The 26,272-nt window shown below is 42.6% G+C and overlaps 1 protein-coding gene across 3 annotated transcripts in view; it reads left to right on the forward strand.

Annotated features, from left to right (window-relative positions):
* Positions 1-23,224, forward strand: part of SNX6 (sorting nexin 6) — a 73,480-nt gene extending 50,256 nt beyond the window's left edge. For all 3 annotated transcript variants that reach the window (XM_036353285.1, XM_036353293.1, XM_036353301.1), the window contains 5 exons: positions 2,519-2,558; positions 6,543-6,629; positions 16,305-16,464; positions 16,549-16,634; positions 22,514-23,224. In XM_036353285.1, coding sequence (XP_036209178.1) covers positions 2,519-2,558; positions 6,543-6,629; positions 16,305-16,464; positions 16,549-16,634; positions 22,514-22,567 — 427 coding nt within the window. In that variant the 3' untranslated portion in view covers positions 22,568-23,224. The remainder of the gene's footprint in view (positions 1-2,518; positions 2,559-6,542; positions 6,630-16,304; positions 16,465-16,548; positions 16,635-22,513) is intronic.
* The last annotated feature ends 3,048 nt before the right edge of the window (positions 23,225-26,272 follow it).

Genomic DNA, 26,272 nt, shown 5'->3' on the forward strand with positions numbered 1-26,272 from the left:
CTTGGTTGCGGGCACATCCCCAGTAGGGGGTGTGCAGGAGGCAGCTGATCGATGTTTCTCTCTCATCGATGTTTCTAACTCTCTATCCTTCTGTAAAAAAATCAATAAAATATATTAAAAAAATAAAATAAAAATAAAAAACAGTAAATATAAATAAAACAAAATTTTGTTGGCAGGCTGGGCACACACAGTACTTCAGACCCAGTAGACATTTTAGAATATTTTTCTCAAAACACATTGATAACAAGGAGCTTTTCTAAGTCCGTGTCAATTTTTAAAATCTGGAAAATAAAAATGGACCTTTATGTATTTTTTAACTTTATAAAGTTTCACTTGATGAAAATGGGCAGTGTGTGTGTGTATAAGGGTGAGATGGAGAGACAGACTTTATGTCAAAATATTCTTAGGTTTTGATAATGTTTATTATAAATTTAAAATGCTGTTTGGAATTACATGTATTTCATAGTAGGCCATATTGACTTTTTTTTTTTATTTTAGAGAGAGGAAGGGAGAGAGAAAAAGAAACATTGATGTGAGAAACATTGATCGGTTGCCTCCCGTGTGTACCCTGACCAAGAATCTAATCCGCCACCTTTCAGTATACAGGATGACTTTCCAACCGAGCCACACCTGCCAGGGCCAAATTGACTTTGTTCATGTTTTTGTTTGTTTTTTAATCCTCACCTGCGGACATGCTTAAAAAGAGGAAGGGAAGGAGGGAGAGAGAGAGAGAGAGAAACACATAAAAGTGAGAAGATAGAAACATTGATTGGAACCTGCCTTTCATATGTGTCCTGACTAACCATCAACCTTTCAGTGCACAAGACAGTGGATGCTTAGCCAACTGAGCCACTCTGTCTGGGCCCAAATTGACTTTTTTTTTTAAATATATTTTTATTGATTTCAGAGAGAGAGGGAGAGAGAGATAGAAACATCATTGAGAGAGAATCATTGATTGGCTGCCTCCTGCACGCCCCCCTACTGGGGAGGATGGAGCCCACAACCCGGGCATGTGCCCTTGGCCAGAATCTAACCTGGACCCTTCAGTCCACAGGCCAACGCTCTATCCACTGAGCCAAACCAGGTAGGGCACCAAATTGACTTTTAAAGTGATATTTAATGCTATCAGTTTGCACTTTTTAAAGAGGCTGGCTATTGTAGTTTTTATAATTTAGTGAATGTTAAGGCAGTCAGATGAGGAAGGTGTTTGCATGTTAGTGTAAAATCACCCTCTGGAAGTTTGCCTACACATGCCTTTACGGTATGCTAGTTTTTCACTTTAATTTTAATCTAACGGGACTTAATTTTAGTTGCTTCTATAATATTGTTTTAACCCAACTCTTCAGTGAAAAATAATGCTTCTTTTTAAATGTTAAGTGAGAAAACTATGTTCATTGTTCATGCCTTTCTCTAAACCACATCCTTGAACTTTTCCTCTAACGTAGTCTCTCAGTAGACATGTAAGATCCAAGTTTTTCAGCAAAGCAAGGTACCATAGCTTACACTAATTAACATGCTGCCTTCCCAAAGAGTTAGTTCTTAATTCTTTGATAACAAGAAAAAAAGGGCAACCTTGCCAAGTGTTATCTGACAGAAACTTGTCAAAGCAAGTTCTTTGAAGTAAAGTGACGTTCATGAAATTGTGTTTTAGCTTTCAATAGTATTTGCCCTAATCCGATTATAGTGCCATCTATAGTTACATATTTTACAGAATAGCCTTTAGTAGTTTTGCATTGGGTTGCTGTTTTTTTTTAATTGATTTTTTACAGAGAGGAAGGGAGAGGGAATAGAGAGTTAGAAACATCAATGAGAGAGAAACATCTATCAGCTGCCTCCTGCACACTCCCTACTGGGTATGTGCCCGCAACCAAGGTACATGCCCTTGACCAGAATCGAACCTGGGACCCCTGAGTCCGCAGGCCGACGCTCCACTGAGCGAAACCGGTTAGGGCTGCATTGGGTTTTTTTCAGTTGGTGGTTAACACTCGTGAGAGGCTGTTTAGTTAAAAGTGAAAGTGAATTCTAAAATAGAAGTTGGTTACTGATTTCTGTTGTTTTCCAAAACAAAGCAGCTCTATTTGAAAATGTTTAAAACATAGCTATCAGATATCTTCAAAAACTACTCCACCTTCATTGTTTTCCATTTAAATCAGCCTTTTGTCTCTTTGGATGTGATTGTTTTGTACTTCTGTAATAATGTGAAGGTATGGGTTTCATTTAGTATTATGGAGCATATTACTAAAGAATAGCAATACAAAGTTTTTAGGTTTTATTGTATGACTTAGACTGTTATCTTAAAATGGGAAGATTTTCTGTAACAACAGATTTCAAGTAATTTGTTATGGGTGGAAGTACAAAGATATTTTTGTTAAATGAAGAAAATAAGACCATTAAATATTACTGTAATGAGGCAAGAATGTTCATTATTCATTTGGTTTGGGGCATTATGTATTCTCTGAACATTTGAAATAGAAAGTTATTTAAAGGTAGCTTCTGATTAAATACTTTTCTCTTCCAGATTTTTTCTCAAAGTTTCAGAACTGTTTGATAAAACGAGAGTAAGTACTGTTAATTAACCTTTGATAATCCACACCTCTGCATACAGCTGTGCTTAACTTATTTAGCTTTATTGAGGAAGGAGAGTTGTGCAACAGATTTAGATGTGAAAATTGGAGTTTTTCAGGAAAGTTGGTTTTTGTTACAGCCTTTTGGTATTTATGTATATGTCTGTATTCCATCAGAAAACATGTTTATCAGAAGACTGGGTTTATTTTCATGAAGAATGACCCTTCCCTGGGACTTTGTAAGCTAGAAGAAAGTTAGATTCATTGTACCTTGACCAAGACTATAATGCTTTTGATCCCCCTTGACACATTGGTTAAAGTGAGTTGTATCAAATATACAAATGCAACCCTAGCTGGTTTGGCTCAATGGATACAGCGTCGGCCTGCGGACTAAAGGGTCCTAGGTTCAATTCCAGTCAACGGCACATGCCCAGGTTGAGGCCTCGATCCCCACTGGGGGGCATGCAGGAGGCAACTGATCAGTGATTCTCTGTCATCATTGATGTTTCTATCTCTCTCTCCCCCTCCCTTCCTCTCTGAAATCAATAAAAATATTTTTTTTAAATGATGTACAGTTTAAAAATATATACACACACACACAACTGCAGAAGGATTCATTCATGGTAGTAGTAATTTAATAATGACATAATCTTGGTTTTCAAGGATCGGTCCTAGATATAATATTTCACATTTTTATCACTTGATAGAATAGTGAAAATGTTTATTAGATGATTAATAGTATTTAGCTGAGAGTGGTAGTGTCTAGTCCATTGTAGAAATCGGATTTCAACATGAACTTTTTATTTTTTTTATTTATTTTTTTTTTAAATATATTTTATTGATTTTTCACAGAGAGGAAGGGAGAGAGATAGAGAGCCAGAAACATCGATGAGAGAGAAACATCGATCAGCTGCCTCCTGCACATCTCCCACTGGGGATGTGCCCGCAACCCAGGTACATGCCCCTGACCGGAATCAAACCTAGGACCCTTCAGTCCGCAGGCCAACGCTCTATCCACTGAGCCAAACCGGTTTTGGCGGAAGATAGGTTTTTTTGTGTGTGCATTTACATCATAAGAATAGGGATCTGTATCAAAATAGCCTTATGTCAGATCTTTTTTGTTATTGTTAATTCTCACCTGAGGATATTTTTCCATTTTTGGGGGCAGGGAGGGGGGGCGGGAGTGGAAGGGAGGGAAGGAGAGGGGCTAGAGAGAGAGATACAGAAACATCAATGCGAGAGGGACACATCCAACAGTTGCCTCCCTTGCACACCCCAACCATAGGCAGGGTTCAAACCTACAATCCAGGTATGTGCCTTTGACCAGAAATCGAACCAATGACCCTTTGGTGCGTGGGCCGATGCTCTAACCACTGTGCTACACCGGAAAGGGCTATATGTCAATTCTTTTTTAATATGTTTTTATTGACTTCAGAGAGAGAGAGAGAAACATCGATGAGAGAGAAACATTGACCAGCTGCCTCCTGCATGCCCCCTATTGGGGATGGAGCCCGCCACCCAGGCATGTGTCCTGACCTAGAATCGAACCAGCGACCTCCTGGTGCATGGGATGACACTTAACCAACTGGACCACACCGGCCTGGCTATGTGTCAGTTCTTTCAGAAGCAGATGTCAAGATGGGATTAGATGTGCAGGAGATTTATTGTGAGGATCAAAGAGGAAGGAGCAAGAATAAACAGGAAGAGCCTACAGACCACAATGCAGGTCTACACCTGTGAAAGAAGAGAGCAGAGGAAAGAGGACTAGGTAGGAAGAGTTCCAAATTGTAGCAGAGTTCTAAGAATGTTTCGTCCAGGTCAGAGGGGAGGAGTCTTTGAGCCAGAGTTGCCCATTTAAGGAATTTTGCGTCAGGCAAAAATGGACTGGCACTACTTCCCACTGTGCTTTGTCAGTGTCTGGGTACAGCCGAGACAAGAAGGGTAGGATGGCAGATTGCCTTGGTACGAACCTGGTTCTGGATCCAGAGAAATTGCAGTTGAGACTACCAGTCAACTATGCTCCTTGGAGTAAGCAGTTTCTCTTGAAGGAGATCTGAGTGGTGCATTTCCATAGCCACCACAATCCTTATTTCTTTTAGTATTTGCATGGTATTCTGGTTATTCTTGCTGTGTGACAAAGCATCCTGAACCATTTTATTATGCTAATGAATTCTTTGGGTCAGGAATTCAGAAAGGGCATATCCCTGATGGGGTGCTTCTGCTCCATGGTGACCTCAGTAGGGAAGATATGAAGGCTGGGGACTGGAATCATCTGAAGGCTCTTTCACTCATGTCTGGGGTTGATTCTGGCTGTCAGCTGAGACTTCTGTTAGGGCTATTAGCTGTAACACCTACACATGGCTTTTCCAAGGAATTGTTGAGGCTTCCTCACAACATAATGGGTAGGTTCTAAAAGTGAGAATCCCAGCCCAACTGGTGCAGCTGAGTGGTTGAGCATCAACCTATGAACCAGGAAATCATGGTTCAATTCCCAGTCAGGGCACATGCCCAGTTTGCTTGCTCGATTCCCCAATGGAGGGCATGCAGGAGGCAGCCAATCAATGATTCTCATCATTGATGTTTCTAGCTCTTTCTCTCCCTTTCTCTCTGAAATAGAGGAGAGAGAGACAGAGAGAGAGAGAGAGAGAGAGAGAGAGAGAGAGAGAGAAGAGGAAAGAAGAGAAGGGAAGAAAGAGAGAGAGAGAGAGAAGGAAGGAAGGATGGAGGGAAGGGAGGGAGGGAGGGAAGAAGGGAGGAAGGGAAAAGAAAAGAAGAGGGGAGGGGAGGGGAAAGAGGGCATCCCTAATGGTGGGAAGTGGAAGCTGCTAGTTTAATAAGACCTAAGCCTGGAAACTACCACAGCATCACTTCTGTGTCAGTCAAACAGTCTCAGAGCTCAGATTCAGGGGACGGGCACATACCTTACTTCTTAATGTAAGAAGAGCTTGTTTAAAAGCATCCAGCATCCATATAGCATGTAATCTCAATCTGTCTAAATTGATATATCTCCATCACTTTTGGATATTCTTTGTGTCTATGCTTTTATCTATTGAGTTACAAAGTTTACTACATTTATTTCTCCATAAAGTAATATTATTTAGAAACTTCAGAACTTTGTATTGAAGTATATTATACATATAGAAAACAGCACATATCAGAAGTGTACTTTTTAGTGAAATTTTTGTTTAACCTTTATTGTTGAGAGCATTACAGATGTCTGCCCCTTACCTCCCAACCCACCTAGTTCCCTCCCCATCTCAGTGAAATTTTACAAATTTAACACACCTATGTAATGAACACTACCAGCAACCCAGATGCCCTTCCTAGCTACCAACTCCTATAAGGCTAACCACTATCCTAGCTTCTGACAGCATAGATTAGTTTCATTTTCATATTTTCTATAAATGCAGTATGCATTCTTTTATGTCTAGTGTCATTTAGTCAATATTATGTACATAAGATTCGTCCATGTCGTTACATGTAGGTGTATTTCCTTCACTCTTACTCCTGTATAGTATGCTATTGCAAGGATATACTTAAATTTATCTGTTCTCCTGTCCGTAGACCATTTGGATAGTTTCTAGTTTGGAGCTCTTTACAAATGGTACTGCTAAGACCATTCTTGTATATCTTCAGTTGAACATAGTGCACTTTTCTGTTGGGTGTACATAACTAGAAGGGGAATTGGTGGGTCCCAGGGTATCCATGTGAAAAGATTTTGTAGATACTGCCAAACTGTTTCTAAGTGATTGTAACAGTTTACATTCCCACCAGAAGGAATGAGCATTGGATTGCTGCACAAGTTTGTAATACTTGGCACTTTTTTTTTTATTTTAGCTATTCTGGTGGATGTGCAGGGGTTTTTTTATTTTAACTATAGTTACTTATACCTTTAATTATTTACAGTAATTAAGAAAGAAAACACTGAGTGTAGAATATAAGTGATGAATAAATGCCAATTTTCTTCCCCTTTTTCAGAAAATAGAAGCACGAGTGTCTGCTGACGAGGACCTCAAACTTTCGGACCTTTTAAAATATTACTTAAGAGAATCTCAAGCTGCTAAGGTAACTTTATTGTTGGTTGGAGTGTTTTTGTTTTTTTGTGGTTTTTAAAAATATTTTTATTGATTTCAAAGAGGAAGGGAGAGAGAGAGGGAAACATCAGTGATGAGAGAAAATCATTGATTGGCTGTCTCCAGCACTTGCTCTACTGGGGATCGAGCCCGCCACCCAGGCATGTGCCCTTGACCAGAATCAAACCCAGAACCCTTCAGTCTGCAGGCCGACACTCTATCCACTGAGCCAAACCAGCTAGGGCTGTTGATTGTTTTTTTTAAATGAACTATTTAACAAAAAGCCATCTCTTTAAAGTTGTTAGACTTAAGATTGTCAAAGATGATTTATCTCTTGATTTTAAATTATATTTTCCTTTCTTTCTTTAATTTATTGATTTGAGAGAGAGAGGAAAGGAGAGAGAAACATGGATTTATTTTTCCACTTATTTATGCATTTGTTGATTGATTCTTGTATGTGCCCAACTGGGATTCGAACCCACAGCCTTGGCTTATCAGAGCAACACTCTAACCACCTGAGATACCTGGTCTTGGCTAACGTATATTTCTAAGTCTGATTTTTAGAAATTGTAAGTCAGGGGTAAATAAAAATTTCCTTGGTAAACTTCGGGTATAATATAGTCTAAAACTTTTTTTATGAATTTGGTATACTTATTCCAGAAAAATGCCTGCAAAGACAAAAGTAAAACCCCCAAATAACCCAGCAGGCGTGGCTCAGTGGTTGAGCTTCAACCTATGAACCAGGAGGTCACAGTTCAATTCCTGGTCAGGGCACATGCCTGGGTTGCAGGCTTGATCCCCAGTAGGGAGCATGCAGGAAGCAGTCGATCAGTGATTCTCTCTCATCATTGATGTTTCTATCTCTCTCTCTCCCTTCCTCTCTGCAATCAATAAAAATATATTTTTAAAAAAATAACAATTGTATAGCTAAAGGATTCCTAATTTGGTCTATATAAGTCCACTATTAAAGGTGACTTTAATAGTGAGAAGGAGTTGCCGAAACCGGTTTGGCTCAGTGGATAGAGCGTCGGCCTGCGGACTGAAGGGTCCCAGGTTCGATTCCGGTCAAGGGCATGTACCTGGGTTGCGGGCGCATCCCCAGTGGGGGATGTGCAGGAGGCAGCTGATCGATGTTTCTCTCTAATCGATGTTTCTAACTCTCTATCTCTCTCCCTCCCTCTCTGTGAAAAATCAATAAAATATATTAAAAAAAAAAAAAGTGAGAGAAAGAGAGATCCATAGAACAAGAATAGGTTTTATTTTAAGGCAACTCAAGTTTCCTTTTGGAAATCTGCTTAGATACAAGACTAAAACTTACTAATCAAAAACATGTTTATCAAAAACATCTTAAAAGCACAGAAAAGAGGCATTGAACAAACCAACCTCAGGGGTACGGGGGTAAGGGGGAAAGCAATCCATAACAGGACTTGTATGCATGCATATCAGCATAACCCATGGACACAGTCAGTAGGAGGGGTGAGGGCATGTGCTGGGGGGGGGGTGGGAACAAGCGGGGAGAGGTCAATGGGGGAGAAAGGATTCATATGTAATACTTTAAACAATAAAGACTTTTTTTAAAAAAGCATAGAAAACTTAGTGACTCAAATACTCCAAAATCAATGTTAATTTATCAATTGATATATTGCACAGAAAATTCTCATTTGACCAGTGGTACTTTGAACACCATTCTTTCATTTCTTATTAAATTATAAAGAATTATTTTAAATTTGAGGACTTGGGTACTTGCAAATATACCATCCATATAAAATTATTTTAAATCAGATTGTGTCTTACAAACGATTTACATTGGATGGGTTAGGATAAAATGAATTGGTCACTTTTGAAGACTTTTTTTTTTTTTAATATATTTTATTGATTTTTCACAGAGAGGAGAGGGATAGAGAGTAAGAAACATCGATCAGCTGCCTCCCGCGCACCTCCCATGGGGGATGTGCCTGCAACCAAGGCACATGCCCTTGGCAGGAATCGAACCTGGGACCTTTCAGTCCGCAGGCCGATGCTCTATCCACTGAGCCAAACCGGTCAGGGCGAAGACTTTTAATTTATTATAATATATAGTTGTTAATAGAAAACCTTTAGAACGGAACATCGCTTTAAAAGTAAATCCAAATTTTTTTAGTAATCAGAAGAAAGAATTGAAACTTGCTGTAGCCGGTTTGGCTCAGTGGGAACCGAAGGGTCCCAGGTGTAATTCAGGTTAAGGGCATGTACCTCGATAGCAGGCTCTTCCCCGGCCCAGGCCCTGGTTTGGGCACGTGCATGAGGTAACCCATCTATGTGTTTCTCTCACATCAGTATGTCTCTCTGTCTTTCCCTCTCTCCTCCACCCTCTCTAAAAATCAGTGGAAAACATATCCTTGGGTGATGAATTTTTTTAAAAAAATGTAAACTTAATTGTAAGAATAAAAAACACACACACACTACAATTGCATATCACCATACTCTTTAATTAGAATGACTAAAATGGAAAAATTCTGACAAAAATTATAGCAACTGGCCCTGGCCGTGTGGCTCAGTTAGTTGGGGGTCGTCCCGTACAATGAAGGGCTGCTGATTTGATTCCCGATTCCTGGTGTGGGGCATGCCGGCGGCAGCTGATCAATGTTGGGCTTTCACATTGATGTTTCTCTCTTCTCCCTTCCTCTCTCTCTAAATATCAATAAACTATTTTGAAAAATTATAGCAACTGGAACTTTCACACACAGTAGAAATATGATGCAATACTTTGAAAAAGTGTAACAGTTTCTTTAAAATGTAAGCATAGACTACCCTATGGTCCAGTAATTTCAGTTTAGATATTTTAAAGCATATGTCCCCACAGATGTTCACATCTGCTTTATTTGTAATAGCTGAAAACTGGCAACAACAACCCAAATGTCCACCAACAGGTGAGTAGATAAACCAATTGTGGTATAGCCAGCCATACAGTGGAATGTTACTCAGCAATAAAAAGGAATGAACATCTCATTCAAGCAGCAACATGGATGAATTTAAAAAGATGGTGAAAAAAGCCAAACTATAGAGAACGTAGTTTATACTAGAGTTCCGTCTGTGTTGTACGTTCTGTTGGTTTTAACAAATGTGTGATGATATGCATTCACCGTTATGGGTGTCATCCGGAATAGTTTCTCTGCCCTAAAAATCCTCCGCGCTCCACCTGTTCATCCTCCTTCCTCCTAACCCCTGTTGGTCTTTATACTTGTCACCATAGTTCTGCCTTTTCCAGAATGTCATGTAGTTGGGCCTTTCAGACTGGCTTTTCCCATTTAGTAATACGCATGTAAGTTTCCTCTATGTCTTTTCATAGCTTCATAATTCATTTCCTTTTAGCACTGAGTAGTATTCCATTGTCTGGATGTACCAAGGTTATTTCTCCACTGACCTACTGAAGGACATCTTAGTTGCTTCCAAGTTTTGGCAATTATGAATAAAGCTGCTATAAACATTCATGTGCAGGTTTTGGGTGGACATAAGTTTTTAACTCTTTTGAGTAAATACCAAGGAACACAATTGCTAGATCATATGAAAAGAGTGTGCTTAGTTCTGCCAAACCATTTTCCAAAGTAGCTGTTTATTTTGCATTTCCGAGAGTTCCTGTTGCTTCTCATCCTTACCGGCATTGGGTGTTGTCAGTGTGGATTTTTGGCCATTCTAAAAGGTGTGTATCTCATTGTTCCAGTTTGCATTTCCCTGATGACAAGTGATGTGAAGCATATTTGTCATCTGTGTATCTTCTTTGGTGAAGTGCCTGTATTTAAAATTGCCCTTTGGCCGATTTTTAAATTGAAATCATTTCCTGTTGAATCATAAGAGTTCTTTGTATAATTTAGGTAGCAATCCTTTATCAGATATGTCTTTTGTAAATATTTTGTCTTAGTCTGTGGCTTGTCTTCTCATCCTCTTGACAGTGTCTTTTGCATAGCAGAAACTTTTTTTATCCTTACAAGGAAATGTTTTTATTGATTTTTAGAGAGAGAGGAAGGGAGAAAGAGAGAAACATCCATCAGTTGTCAACCAGGGATCAAACCTGCACCTTTTTGGTATACGAGATGAAACTCCAAGCAGCTGAGCCACCCAGCCAGGGCTGCATAGCAGAAAATTTTAATTTTAAAGAACTCCACTTTATCAATTATTTCTTTCATAGATCATGCCTTGAGTGATCACCAAACCCAAGATCATCTGGATTTTCTCCTACACTATCTTCTAGGTGTTTTGTAGTTTTACCTTTTACATTTAGGTCTGTGATCTACTTTAAGATAATTTTTGTAAAGGGTGTAAGTTCTGTCTATGAATTTATTTCTTTGCATGTGAATGTCCAGTTTTCCCAGCACCATTTGCTGAAAAGATTTTTCTCCACTGTATTGCCTTTGCTCCTTTATCAAAGATCAGTTGACTATAGGTCTAGTGCTGGGCTTTATTTTGTTCTATGGATCTATTTGTCTATCTTTTTTTCTACCATTTCCACACTGTTTAGATTATTGTAGCTTTATAGTGTAAGAAACAAGGCGAGCCCCCAAATTCAGGGGTCCTGGTAGAACACAAAACATACTTGGGAGCCAAGCAGCAAGGCAAACATTTTCACTTCTACGTAGAAGGATGCGCAGCACATGGTCTAGAACAGCGGTTCTCAACCTGTGGGTCGCGACCCCTTTGGGGGTCAAACAACCCTTTCACAGGGGTCGCCTAAGACTATCAGAAAACACGTATATAATTACATATTGTTTTTGTGATTAATCACTATGCTTTAATTATGTTCAATTTGTAACAATGAAATTGGGGGTCACCACAACATGAGGAACTGTATTAAAGGGTCGCGGCATTAGGAAGGTTAAGAACCACTGGTCTAGAAGCACATGCACACTGAGCAGGCTGTCTACTTGGCTTTTTAATTCTGACACACGTGACCTGTCCCTCACTCTTGATTGGGGCTCAGGCGCACAGTCTTTCGCGATTGGCTAATTTGAAGGGAGGGATTGACCTTTGCCATTTAAAGGTGGCGGCCCCCAGGGGAGCTGCAAGCCATGCAGCCAGCATGGCAGCTGCTTAAACTGTTTTTTTTTTTTTTTTTTTTAATATATTTTATTGATTTTTTATAGAGAGGAAGAGAGAGGGATAGAGAGTTGGAAACATCGATGAGAGAGAAACATCGATCAGCTGCCTCCTGCACACCTCCCACTGGGGATGTGCCTGCAACCAAGGTACATGTCCTTGGCTGGAATCAAACCCGGGACCCTTCAGTTGCAGGCTGATGCTCCATCCACTGAGCCAAACCGGTCAGGGCCTAAACTGTTCTTTGACAGAAAAAGTTACTTGTTTATTCTCACAATAGTAAGGCTTCAATTTCAAGTAGGTAATGTCGGTCCTCAGAGTTTGTTCTTATCCTTTAATATTGTGTTGGTTATTCTGTGTCTTTTGCCTCTTCACATAAAATTTAGGACCATTTTCTTGATAATTACAAAAAAAAAGTTTTCAGCTTTTACAAATAAAGCTGATTTGAATCTAAATCTCAAGTGGGAAAGAATTGATTTTGACAATATTGAGTTTCCCTATCCTTCAACATGGAATATCTCTGCATTTACTTAGTTCTTTGATTTCTTTTATCAGTTTTTCAGTTTTTCTCCTACAGGTTTTGTATATATTTTCTTAGATCGATACCTAAGTATTTTATTTTCTGGAGTGCTAATAGTATTGTATTTTTAATTTCAAATTTTACTTGTTCATTGCTGGTATATAAGATAGCAGTTGACTTTTGTTTATTAATGTTGTATCCTACAACCTTATTATTCTTATTTATTAGTTCAGGAGAAGTTTTTTTATGTGGTTTTTATTTTTTTCAGATTTCTACATAAACAGTCATGTCATCTATTTATTTCTTCCAAATCTCTATACTTCTTATTTCCTTTTCTGATTGCATTAGCTAGGACTCCCAGTTCGATGTTGAGAAGGAGTGGTGATATTGGACATCCTTGTGTTGTTCCTAATATTAGTAGGAAAGTTTATAATTTCCCACCATTAAATCTGATATTACTTGTAGGTTTTTAGTAGATGTTTTTATAAAGTTGAGGAAGTTCCTTCTATTCCTAGTTTTCTGAGACAGTCAATTGATTGTTGACAAGGGTGCTAACACAGTGTAGTGGAGAAAATAAAAGACTTTGCCCTAGCTGATTTGGCTCAGTGAATAGAACGTAGGCCTGTGGACTGAAGGGTCCTGGGTTCGATTCCAGTCAAGGGCACATGCCTGAGTTGCAAGCTCGGTGCAACTTTCAGGAGGCAACCAATCAATGATTCTCTCATCATCGATGTTTCTATCTATCTCTTCCTCTTCCTTCCTCTCTGAAATCAATAAAAGTATTTTTTTTAAAAAAAGAAAGACTTTAACAAATGATATTGGACAACTGAATAGTCACATGAGAAAGAATAAAGTTGGACCCCTTCCTCACATCACATATAAAAATGCACTCAAAATGGCCCTGGCCAGTGTGGCTCCCTTGGTTAGAGCATTGTCCTGTGCAGTTGAGGTCCATGGAGAAGGCAACCAATCCATGTTGATCCATGTTTCTCACCTCAGTGTCTGTCTGTCTCTCTCTGCCTCCCTCCCTCTCTCACTCTCCCTTTCCTTTCTCTAAAATCAATAAAGAAAACATATCCTCAGATGGGAATTAAATATCCTATATAATAAAAGGCTAATATGCAAATCGACCAAACAGCAGAACAACCGGTCACTATGATGCTCACTGACCAGCAGGGGGCAGGCGCTCAGTGGAGGAGCTGCCCCCTGGTGGTCAGTGTGCTCCCACAGGGGGAGCACCACTCAGCCAGAAGCCGTGCTCACGGCTGGCGAGCAGAGCGGCAGTGGCAGGAGCCTCTCCTGCCTCTGTGGCAGCACTAAGGAGCCATCAGTTGGAAATCCCCCGAGGGCTTCCGGACTGTGAGAGGGACCAGGCCGGGCTGAGGGACCCCACCCCCACCCCCCAAGTGCACGAATTTTGTGTATTGGGCCTCTAGTATAGATATATAATCCTATCTAATAAAAGAGAAACATGGTAATTGGCGTACAACCGCTACCCTTCCCATTGGCTAATCAGGGCAATATGCAAATTAACTGCCAGCCAAGATGGCGGCCGGCAGCCAGGCAGCTTAAACTGAACATGAGGTTTGCTTGCTTCAGTGACAGAGGATTCCAACGTTCCCCGCCTGCCTTGCCGGCCTCTGAGCTTGCAGTTTAAGAAACACTGTAACAAATATAGAAGCTAACAAAACCCCAGAAACCAGCTTTCAGCCGGCTGGGATCTCAGAGCTGGAGTTGATACAGAGTTTCGATTATAGAACCGAAACAAACCAGATACCTGTTTTCAGCAGTTGAGGCCTCAGAGCTAGAGCCAAGCCTCAGAGCTAAAGCTGGCCCAGAATAAAAAAAAAGAAAAAGAAAAAAAGGAGCAGTTGGGAGCTTCAGTCCCAGCCTGAAAACAGCCCTCAGCCCCTCACCCAGACTGGCCAGGCACCCCAGTGGGGACCCCCACCCTAAAGGGTGTGTGACCAGCTGCAAACAGCCATCATCCCCTCATCCAAGCTGGCCAGGCACCCAGTGGGGACCCCAACCCTGATCCAGGACACCCTTCGGGGCAAACCAGCCAGCCCCCACCCATGCACCAGGCCTCTATTCTATATAGTAAAAGGGTAATATGCCTCCCAGCACTGGGATCAGCGGAGCTGAGATGCCTCCTGGCACCGGGATCAGTGTGACAGGGGGCAGCGCCCAAACCCCCTGATCGCCCTGCGGCTCTGTGTGTGACAGGGGGCGGGGTCACAACCTCCCTATTGGCCCTGCTCTGTTCGTGACGGGAAGGCGCCCCAACCCCCTGATCGGCCCTGCTCTGTGCCTGATACAGGGGAGCTCCCCAACCCCGATTGGCCCTGCTCTGTGGGTGATAGAGGGCGGCGCCCCAACCCCCCTCCCCCCACCACGGGCCCTGCTCTGTGTGTGATGGGGTAGAGCAATAACCTCCCCATTGGCCCTGCTCTGTGGGTGATAGAGGGCAGTGCCCCAACCCCCTGATCCGCCCTGCTCTGTGTGTGACAGGGGGCGGTGTGCCAACTCCCCTATCGGCCCTACTCTGTGCGTGACGGGGGAGCTTCCCAACCCCCTGATCAGCCCTGCTCTGTGCATGACAGGGAGGAGCTCCCCAACCCCCTGATCAGCCCTGCTCTGTGTGTGACGGGGTGGCGCCGCAACCTCCCCATCGACCCTGCCTTGAGTGTGACAGGCGGCAGTGCCCCAACCCCCCAATCAGCCCTACCCTGAGCGTGACTGAGGGTGGCATTGCAACCTCCCAATCCGCCTTGCTCTGTGCATGACGGGGCAGCGCCCCAACTCCCCAGTCAGCCCTGCTCTGAGCCCGACCAGGGTCTGCACCTAGGGATTAGGCCTGCCCTCTGCCACCCGGGAGCAGGCCTAAGCCAGCAGGTTGTTATCTCCCGAGGGGTCCCAGACTGCGAGAGGTCACAGGCTGGGCTGAGGGACCCTCCCTTCCCCCCGAGTGCACAAATTTTTGTGCACCGGGCCTCTAGTCTATCTATATAAAACCCTAATATGCAAATCAACCCAATGGCAGAACGACCAGTCGCCATGATGTGCACTGACCACCAAGGGGCAGACGCTCAACACAGAAGCTGCCCACAGGCCCCCACCAGCGGCGGCGGGGGATGGGGCCGGCGAGTGAGCAGCACCAGGCCAGCCAAGGCAGGTGCAAGTGGGGGACCCCCTGATCGCCCCATCAGTCACTCTGTGGCCCATGGCAGAGGGTGGAGCCAGCGAGCAGGCAGCACCAGGCCAAACCGGGTACGAGTGGGGACCCCAATCACCCCACCAGTCACCCCACAAATCCAACCTGATCACTGGCCAGGCCTAGGGACCCTACCCATGCACAAATTTCGTGCACCAGACTTCTAGTTTAGCAATAAAAAGGAAGGTACTGATTCATGCTGTAACACAGATGAATTTGAAACTTTATGCAAAGTTTAAAAGGCCATATGAAAGTCCAGCTGGTGTGGCTCAGTGGTTGAGTGTCAACCTATGAACCAGGAGATCACTGTTCAATTCATGGTCAGGGCACACACTCAGATTTTCAGCTCCATTACCAGTAGGGGGCATGCAAGAGGCAGCCAATCAATGATTCTTTCTGATCATTGAAGTTTCTCTCTCCCTTTCTATGAAATCAATAAAAACATACTTTAAAAAAAAAAGCCCTACACTTTTTAATGACATGTCCAGAATAGACAAATCTGTAGAGAAAGAAACCATTAATGTTTGGAGTGGAGGTTGAGGATGGAGAGTCACTATTAATGGATATGGGGTTTCTTTTGGGGGTGACAGCAAATAGTCTAACATTGATTGTAATGATGGTTCAACAACTCTGTGAGCATCCTAAAAGCCATTGTACTGTGCATTCTGAATGAGTGAGCTATGTGGTATATGAATTATATCCCACTAAAGCTGTTATTTAAAAAAATACAAGAGTAGCTGGCATGTGGTATTCACAGTGTAAGTGTTATCTCTGAGGAAGATTAGGTGGAAGTGGTGGAGGTGGTTGAGTGTGGCTACTAGAAATGTGCAGCATCTATTATTGTAAAGCATTCTCTTTTATAGGATCTCCTCTATCGAAGATCTAGGTCACTAGTGGATTATGAAAATGCTAATAAAGCACTGGATAAAGCAAGAGCCAAAAATAAAGATGTTTTACAGGCAGAAACGTCCCAACAATTATGTTGTCAGAAATTTGAAAAAATATCAGAGTCTGCAAAACAAGGTACTGTTACATTATCCTTTAATAAGGTAGGTATGTTTTATACTAGTATGTAAATAAAATAATCCTAATTTCTTTTGTTCACAGAACTTATAGATTTTAAGACAAGAAGAGTTGCAGCATTCAGAAAAAACTTAGTGGAATTGGCAGAGTTGGAACTAAAGCATGCAAAGGTAATGTCATAAAGGGCTAACAATTTCAGGAACTTAAAATTTACAAAGGAGTCAGTTATAAAACTGATTCCAAAGGATACTGTAAGAAATATTACTGAATTGAAATTAAATTTTCCACATTTATTTCACTCCTTTAAAATATTTGGTTTTAGTATTATCCTCTTACAGAGTTTTTTACAGCTCTTAAGTTCTTTCTTGTAGTTAATATAAAACTTAGCGCAAACCTTACAGTAAATATTAAAAGAGAATCTTAGAATTGAGAGAGATTTCTTAAGTGATGTCATTCAAACAAGAATAATATCTATAATGACTCTGGTGGTCAGCTCTGCAAGACTCTGGTATCTAATATAGAAACCAGTGTCTTTTTCTTTTTTTTTGACTAGTTGTTTAAAAAATAAATCTTTCGCCTGGTTGGTTTGGCTCAGTGGATAGAGTGTTGCCCTGCGGACTGAAGGGTCCCAGGTTCCATTCTGGTCAAGGGCACCTGCCAAGGTTGCTGGCTCGTTCCCCAGTGGGGGGCGTGCAGGAAGCAGCCAAGCTATGATTCTCTCTCATCATTGATGTTTCTATCTCTCCCTCTCCCTTCCTCTCTGAAATCAATAAAAATTAAAATATATATTTTTAAAAAATCATAAATCTTTCTGCCCTGGCCAGTTTTTCTCAGGGGCTAGAGCTTTAGCCCTGAGACCGAAGGGTCGGGTTTGATTCCCACTCAAGGGCATGTACTTGGGTCGCAGGTTCCATCCCCAGCTCTGGTTGGCGTGTGTTCAGGAGGCAACCAATCGATGTGTCTGTCTCTCTCTCTCTCTCTCTCTCTCTCTCTCTCTCTCTCTCTCTCTCTTTCTCTCTCTCTTTCTCTCTCTCTTCTCTCTCTCTCTCTCTCTCCCTCCCTCTCTCTCTCTCCCCCTCTCCCCCCCTCCCTCCCCCTCTCCCTCTCTCCCTTCCTACCTTTCTTCCACTCTTTCTAAAAAATCAATGGGGGAAAAAATATAAAATAAAAAATAATGGAAAAATATAAAATAAAAAATAAATGGAAAAATATCCTTGGGTAAGGATTAATAAACAAATAATCTTCTAAATATATACAAATATCACTTGAAAAATAATTTTTAATATATTTTTATTGATTTCAGAGAGAGAGAGAGAGAGAGAGAGAGAGAGAGAGAGAAACATCAGTGAGGAGAATCATTGATTGGCTGCCTCCTGCATTCACCCCTATCAGGGATCAAACTCACAACCTAGGCATGGAACTGGTGACCTTTCTGTGCATAGGACAATACGCAACCAACTGAGCCACACTGGCCAGAGCTGTTTTCACGTATTTTAGAGGGGGGGGGTGGTGGTGAGAGAGAGAAATATGTATTGGTTGCCTCCCATACACACTTTGACCAGGGATTGAACCTGCAACCTGGGTATGTGCCCTGACTGGTAGCGATGCTCTAAACACCAAACCACACTGGCCAGGGCCCATCTGTAAGAACTATTAAGTGTACAATTCAGTCATGTTGAGTATGTTCACATTGTGCAACAGGTCTCTAGGATTTTTTTTGTTGTTGTTTATTTTTATTAAATCTTTATTGTTCAGATTATTACATTTGTTCCTCTTTTTTTCCCCCATAACTCCCCTCCTTCCAGTTCCCACCCCACCCTCCTCCCTCACTCCCCACCCACTGTCCTCATCCATAGGTGCACGATTTTTGTCCAGTCTCTTCCCCCATCTCCCACACCCCTTCCCCCCCGCAAGAATAGTCAGTCCATTCCCTTTCTATGTCCCTGATTCTGTTATAATCAACAGTTCATTCTGTTCATCAGATTATTTATTCACTTGATTCTTAGATTCACTTGTCGATAGATGCATATTTGTTGTTCATAATTTGTATCTTTACCTTTTTCTTGTTCTTCCTCTTCTTAAAGGATACCTTTCAGCATTTCATATAATACTGGTTTAGTGGTGGTGAACTCCTTTAGCTTTTCCTTATCTGTGAAGCTCTTTATCAGACCTTCAATTCTGAATGATAGCTTTGCTGGATAAAGTAATCTTGGTTGTAGGTTCTTGGCATTCATCACTTTGAGTATTTCTTGCCACTCCCTTCTGGCCTGCAGGGAGAAATCAGTTGACAGTCATATGGGTATTCCCTTGTAGGTAACTGAGTTTCTTTCTCTTGCTGTTTTTAAGATTCTCTCTTTGTCTTTTGCTCTTGGCATTTTAATTATGATGTGTCTTGGTGTGGTCCTCTTTGGATTCCTTTTGTTTGGGGTTCTCTGCGCTTCCTGGACCTGTAAGTCTATTTCTTTCACCAGGTGGGGGAAGTTTTCTGTCATTATTTCTTCAAAGAGGTTTTCAATATCTTGCTCTCTCTCATCTTCTGGCACCCCTATAATTTGGATGTTGGTACGCTTGAAGCTGTCCCAGAGGCTCCTTACACTATCTTCGTATTTTCGGATTCTTTTTTCATTTTGCCTTTCCAGTTGGGTGTTTTTTGCTTCTTCGCATTTCAAATCTTTGACTTGATTCTTGCATTCCTCTGGTCTGCTGTTGGGAGTCTGTATAGTATTCTTTATTTCAGTCGGTGTATACTTAATTTCTAGTTGGTTCTTTATCATAACATCAAGGGTCTCATTAGATTTCTTATAGATCTCATTAAGTTTATCGGCGGCTTCTAGACAGTTCTTGAGAGACCTTAGAAGTGTGGTTCTGCCAAAACCGGTTTGGCTCAGTGGATAGAGCGTCGGCCTGTGGACTGAAGGGTCCCAGGTTCGATTCCGGTCAAGGGCATGTACCTGGGTTGCGGGCATATCCCCAGTGGGAGATGTGCAGGAAGCAGCTGATCGATGTTTCTCTCTCATCGATGTTTCTAACTCTCTATCTCTCTCTCCCTTCCTCTCTGTAAAAAATCAATAAAATATATTAAAAAAAAAAAGTGTGGTTCTGAACTCTATATCTTCCATTGACAATTTTGTCCTGTTTCTTTGTCTCCGCATTTTTTTTATGCTTTCTTGGTGCACCCCCTAGTGGTCTTTGTGCGCAGTCTTGTTGTAGTTAAGCCTTGATTGTTGTAGTTAATACTGGGGGGATTTGACCTCCAGGCCAACTGGCTGTGAGAGTCAGCTGTGTCTGCAGTGGGAAAACTTCTGTCCTCTAGGGAGGTGCTAATCTAGCCTTTGCCTGAGGCTATCCAGCAAATGGCTCTGTGCAGGGCTTGGGCGGGGCGGGTCCCAGGGGATCTACAGGGCGGGCTGAGCGAGCAGTTATGGCTGCTCTCAGTCCTGTCCCCAGAGGCTCTGCCTCTCAGAGTCCCAGCAACCGCTGCAAACCTCGGAGAGAAAGCTGCCCTCGCGTTCCGACCGATGCCAGACAGTCCCACTTCTCCTGTATGAGTCTGGGTCCCTAGAGACTCGCCCAGAACTGGAGCTCAGGGTCTGAGCCTCCCTCCCGATTGAAAACGACAACCGCGCCCTCAGCCACCAGCCCGCTCCGCGCGCACCTCCGCACCTTTGTATTTTCCGCACTGCGCCGCCTCTGAGTCTCGGTATGCTGTTCTCTTTCCTTCTAGTTGAAGAATTTCCCCTCAGCCAGCTTTCCTGTGGTTCTGGGTGATGTCCGTTCAGTCTTTTAGTTGTATTTTTGAAGTGGTTGTGCGAGGCAGCTTTCTCCAGTGTTTACCTATGCTGCCATCTTGGTTCTCTCGGATTTTTTTATTTTGAGCATTTAATTTTTAAAATGTAATTGCAGGCTACATTTACAGCTGTTAGAGTTTAGCTTGCTAGTTTTAGCCTAGAGCACTCATATCTTTTAAAAATATGGATTTGATCTCATAGAATTTACTATTAAACTAATTGTTCCTACAAAGTGGTGGACATTTGTAATTTGTATGAACTTCCCTTTTATAACTTCATCTAAATTTTAATGTAAAAGATTGATCCAGCACAAAAAGGAATCAATATTTGTTAATCTAATTATAAAAGTACATGGCACCAAGAAAGGCTAATTTTTGTGGTGGTGGTGGTGTTAATCCTCACCCGAGGATAATTTCCATTGATTTTTAGGGAGAGGAGAAGAGAGAGGGAAAGACAGAGAGAAACATTGATGCGAGAGAGACACATCGATTGGTTGCCTCCCGTGCATACCCCATCGCTCAGTCACCACTCCCCTGTGTGGTAGCCACTAGCCTCGTGTGGCTATCAAACACTTGAGATGTGGGTAGTGCAAATGAGGAACTGAGTTTTTATTTATGTTTAATTTTTTTTTTTGCCGAAACCGGTTTGGCTCAGTGGATAGAGCGTCGGCCTGCGGACTGAAAGGTCCCAGGTTCGATTCCGGTCAAGGGCATGTACCTGGGTTGCGGGCATATCTCCAGTAGGAGATGTGCAGGAGGCAGCTGATCGATGTTTCTCTCTCATCGATGTTTCTAACTCTCTATCTCTCTCCCTTCCTCTCTGTAAAAAATCAATAAAATATATTTAAAAAAAAAAAAATTTTTTTTTTACTTTTTAAATATTGATATTTAGAGAGAGAGGAAAGGAGGAGGGGAGAGAGAGGGAGAGAGGGAGGGAGACAGAGGAGCATCAATGTGAGAGTGAAACATTGATCAGCTGTCTCCTGTACAACCCCTACCAGGGATCAAGCCTGCCAGCTGGGCATGTGTCCTGACCAGTACTCAAACCCCACAACCTTTCGGTTCATGGGACAGCGCCCAAGCAAATGAGCCACACCAGCCAGTGCATGTTCACTTTTTTTTTTTTTTTAATTTTTTTATTGTCTAAGGCAGTGGTTCTCAACCTTGGCTGCACATTAGAATCACCTGTGCAGCCAAGGTTGAGAACCACTAGTCTAAAGTTTTACATATGTCTCCTTTTTCCCCAATTGACTCCCACCCCCCCTACCCCCCCCCCCCGTGCATGTTTACTTTTGACCAGCAGAAATGTAAATTTTACGTAGCTGCACATAGCTAATGGCTACAGCATTGGCATCTTAGCATCATACAGTTTTTATCATCTACTCATGATTTTTGCATGACTTTGATATTAATATGATGGTTGCCAAGTGATCATTCTCTAATTCCATCATTCTTTATACATTTCGGTTTACTTTCTACTTGAAGGAAGGGGTTTCTTTCGCCCCCATTTTATATATTATGTAACCTAAATATTGGGGCAAAAGTAGGCTTCCATTTGTTTGTCTGGAAAATAATACAAGAATTATAAGTAATAATAATAATAATAATACCAGAATAAACTGTTCTTCACATACTCACAACTGGAAACCTACTTTTGCCTCTCCCTGTACTTAAATTTGCCTTTACAACTCTCCAAATTTAGATGGCAGTGTACATGCTTTACAATGGGTACTTAGGTATGAATTGCATACTTTTGTATGTAATCTTACCATTTTTATCAAAACTGCAATACTTAGAGTGGATGGTACATCCCTTGGCCCCTTACAAATGGGTACTTAGGTATGAACTTCATACAATACTGTTGCCTGTAATCTTACCATTTTTATCAAAACCACTATGTATCTATGTGAGTGTATTTGTTAATGGCTATAGGACAGTGATAGGAACCTATCTTACAGCCAGAAAGTGTTCAGTAATTTAACCTGGACACAAAGGGCATACTTCCTCCCTCATTCGAACATTCCAGATCAAAGCATTAACATTGGTCTAGCTGGAAGTTTACTGAAGAACGTAGTATGTGGAAAATGTTGTACGTGAAACAAATTCTATAATGCTTTGTCTATTTGTGTATAGTAAGTAGCTGTATCCAAACTTCCTGTGTTGTAACAAATTAAAATTTGGGTGATTTTTCATACTTTATATTTTGAGTGAGTCTCTCCCAAACTATTTGAACTTCATACTTGACTCTCCCTTCCTGTTTAGGGTAACCTCCAGTTGCTGCAGAACTGCCTGGCAGTGTTAAATGGAGACACATAAGCCACACCCCACCGTCGGGGTCAAAAAGGGCTGCCTTCCTTCAGATTTTACATTTGTTTTCTTCATGATGTTCGGCATTCACTGCTCACTGGAAACAAAAGAAACAGCTGACAACGTGCACCTACTCACCTCTTTTCTGAGAAACCAGGGAGCGGTGCGGCCCACGGGCACTGCCAGCCCGGCCTATGGTGGGCACTGCCCTCCCGCCTCCTGCACCTGCAGCTCCCGGGGGGGGGGGGGGGGTTGCTCCTCCTCTTCAAAAGCCCAAAGTTCAGTCCTTTCCTACAGTAGCCTCTATAGCTCTGTTATTTTATGAATAGTATTCCTTATGGCTGCCAATCTTACTTACCTTTCAGTCATTTCTGAAGTTTAACCCTTTCAAAATATATTCTTCAAACAAGATAAAGATTGCCACTACCTTTTTCTGAATTTTATTTTTAAGGAAACATGGAATACCACCTTAGTTCATTCATGTATCCTGGTAAAGCATCTTAATCAGACTTATTTTTAATTAATGAATATTTCTTAGAAGTTTTGGGACAAACTTTATGTAATCTTTCTAAGTATGATTTCTGAAGAAAAGCAAATGCGTTAGTATGTTTGCCTTAAACTTGTAGACTAAACCAACTATTGTCAAATAAACGGTGATAACAGTGATGGTTTCTAACTCTGTGGTCATTGCATCACTCTGACATCTGGGGTAGCTCTACTGAATCTGCTCCTCCCTCATTCTTACAGAGCACGTCTTAGTTTTCCTTCTTTCCTTCGGAGTGACAGAGTGAGCCAAGCTCACCCATCCCTTCACAAAACCGTGGACTGCTGCTGTGCTTTGGCACTTCATAGAGGATGGAGTTGGGCAGAGGCCGGTTAGAGACAGCTGTTTCTAAAATCCAGGAGCTGAGAATATGGCCTGCTAAGGTTTCCTGGATTCCGTCCCTAGCTCGCCAATGAACCATGTGACATATGCCATTGAGCCCGTACTTGGTAGTTATGCCAGTAGTAGATTAGGGGAGGGAGAGAGAGAGAGAGAGAGAGAGGTCTGCTGCTGTAGGGAACAACTCGTGCTGGTGGAAAAGAAATAGAAACAGGTGGAATAAAGTTTGGGTACCATAAAGGCTACTAATTGCCAGTAGTAACAAGACCAACATACTGGCCTTCCTAATGTGGGTGAACATTATGCCATGCCTATTTAAAATTAGGTTGAGTGGTTGGCCTTTTCCACCGTCTTTTTCTGAGTTTTCTCCCATTTGGAAACCACAGGCATTTGGGTTGGTCACCGCCAGGATGGGCTCTGAAGAAGGCCTGGCCTACGCCCCAAGCCTAGCCCGGAGGATTCCGCCTTCCTCCACAGCCTCGCTGCTGTGCTGGTGAAGATTTCTCTCCTTCACTCTTGCTCACCGGTGCCATGTGAGCTGTTGGTTGTTCTGTTGACCGGGAGATCTGTGTGCTTTGTCCTTCAGGTCACCTTCACTGATGACAATATGCCCATGCAGTGCTCACCAAGCAGGTGAACGTGGGATGGAGAGTCCTAGCTCAGGACTCGGGGGGTTCCTTCACGGGGTGCCCTGTGGCCTCAGGCAGGTTCACTTGACCTCTCTCTCTGCCTCGGTTTCTCTACTACACCAGACACATTGACCCACCTCACTGGGGTGTTGTGAGGGTTAATACATGTTGGTACAGCGCTTGGGAAATGTGAAGATGCTCTGTAAATGCCAAGAAATGGCAGATACAGGGCAAAAAGCTATACATACCCAACAGTTCATCTGTTTGTACCACGGTGGCCTTTGGGGGGAGGTGTTAGAGTGGATGGTACCTCCCTTGGCCTCTTACATTTGTAGAGTACTTGTTGGGGGTGGGGGTCGGCTGGAATCAGCAGTGTGGGGGAGGGGGGGAAGGATACTTCATATAGAAATGATTTGACTACCACACTTTGCAAGGGTCTTCTCACAGACAAATCCTACAAATGAGGTAAAGAATATGTTACTCGCTGAGGACATACAAAGGAAAGATTCTACTTTGCATCTCCAGAACAAACATTTGTTATTCCACAGCTCAATGCTTGTTTGTCCCTGATAAAAATAGCAGCCCTGGATTCGCTGCTATGAGTTGTGTGCCATTGATAAAGCATCTGTCGACCATCTCTGACTGTGGGACACAACAGTGAAACAGAAGGAAAGACACCTCCTGCCCCGCGGGCGTGGTTCAGTGATTGGGCATCGACCTATGAAGCAGGAGGTCACGGTTCTACTCCTGGTCAGGGCACAGCCCGGGTTGCGGGCTAGATCCCCCATTGGGCCTGCAGGAGGCAGCCCATCAATGTTGATGTTTCTCTCTCCCTTCCCCTCTTGAAATCAATAAAAAAATGTTTAAAAAAAAAAGAAAAGACACCTATTGGCAGAGATCAAAGACCTATACGGATGGTCTATGGTTTCCCTCTGGTGATGCTTTATGCCAGCGATTTCCAAACACTTGTGTCGCGAGAATTTTTAAAACATCTAATACCTGCCTATTTATTCAGGGGCACTGACCTCTTTCCCTTAGATCGTCAAAATAAATAAATAATAAATAAATAAATAAATAAATAAATAAATAAATAAATAAATAAATAAATAAATAAATGACAACAGCCAACAAACAAAGTAACAGCCATGGATGTGAATGAATCAAAATGATACCTATTTCTATTTTGTCAGATTGGCAAAAAATCTATTTTATGGTGTGCCGCAGAACTTTAGTAAGTTTGTATGCCGCGAGGTGAAAAAAGGTTAAAAACCGGTGCTTTGTGCTCTGAGAAGGAGGAACAGGAGCGGACCAGCACCCGGAAGGGTCTGGGGGAGTCAGCAGTTGGGAGGGAACCGGGGGACTGTGCGGCGAGGGGCTGATTCCCCGCGAGCGGAGGGAAGCAGGGGGAGAGGCTGCAGAAGGAAGCAGGTCAGGCCCCGGCCGAGGGCTCAGCCGTGGAGCGTGGAAGGGCCCCGGTTCAATGATCACGGTCGGGGCGCTACCTTGACTGCAGGTTCCTTCCCCGCCCCGTCGGGAATCGCGCACCAGGCAAGCAGTTGATGGGTCTCACATCCCTGGTGTTCTCTCTCTCTCTCTCTCTCTCTCTCTCTCTCTCTCTCTCTCTCTCTCTCTCTCTCTCGATTAACAAAGTAAGTGGATCAGGCCTGTAGACCAGTAGACCACTGAGGTTCACACTGGTGATACCTAGTTTGGAAACCCTTATTCAATAACCTTGATGTTTTGTAGTAAAACTATAGGAATTGGGCTCAAAGCGACCTTTTTTAAGTGGGGCACTCTGCAGAAAACAGTAAAATGGGAGGCGCGACAAGGGTTTAAAAAGAAAAGTGCCCTGGGGAACAGGGAGCGAGCTACTCAGGGCCGTAAACCAAGGAGTGCGATTCTAGATTCCAACTGTGTCTGGAAGCCCGCCTCCACCCGCGCCCATCCTTGTTCTGTTCACACGGAACGTGAAAACCAGGTGCGACGGGGGAAGGAAACCTAGTTTGACTCTGAGTACGGGTGAGGAACAATGAGAGCGGGAGACTCGGAGGGAACTGACTCCTCACAACCCGTTCGCCTACTTCACAGCTCCCCCTTGTTTGGAAACTCACCACAAAGTAGCGCTGAAAAAACACAAAAACACCGGGATCAACAACGCCTAAACAGCATCCCACCGCTTCTATTCTTAGAAACCGCAGAAAC

The sequence above is a fragment of the Myotis myotis genome, unplaced genomic scaffold (genome assembly GCF_014108235.1).
Source record: "Myotis myotis isolate mMyoMyo1 unplaced genomic scaffold, mMyoMyo1.p scaffold_m19_p_1, whole genome shotgun sequence".
NCBI lineage: Eukaryota > Metazoa > Chordata > Mammalia > Chiroptera > Vespertilionidae > Myotis > Myotis myotis.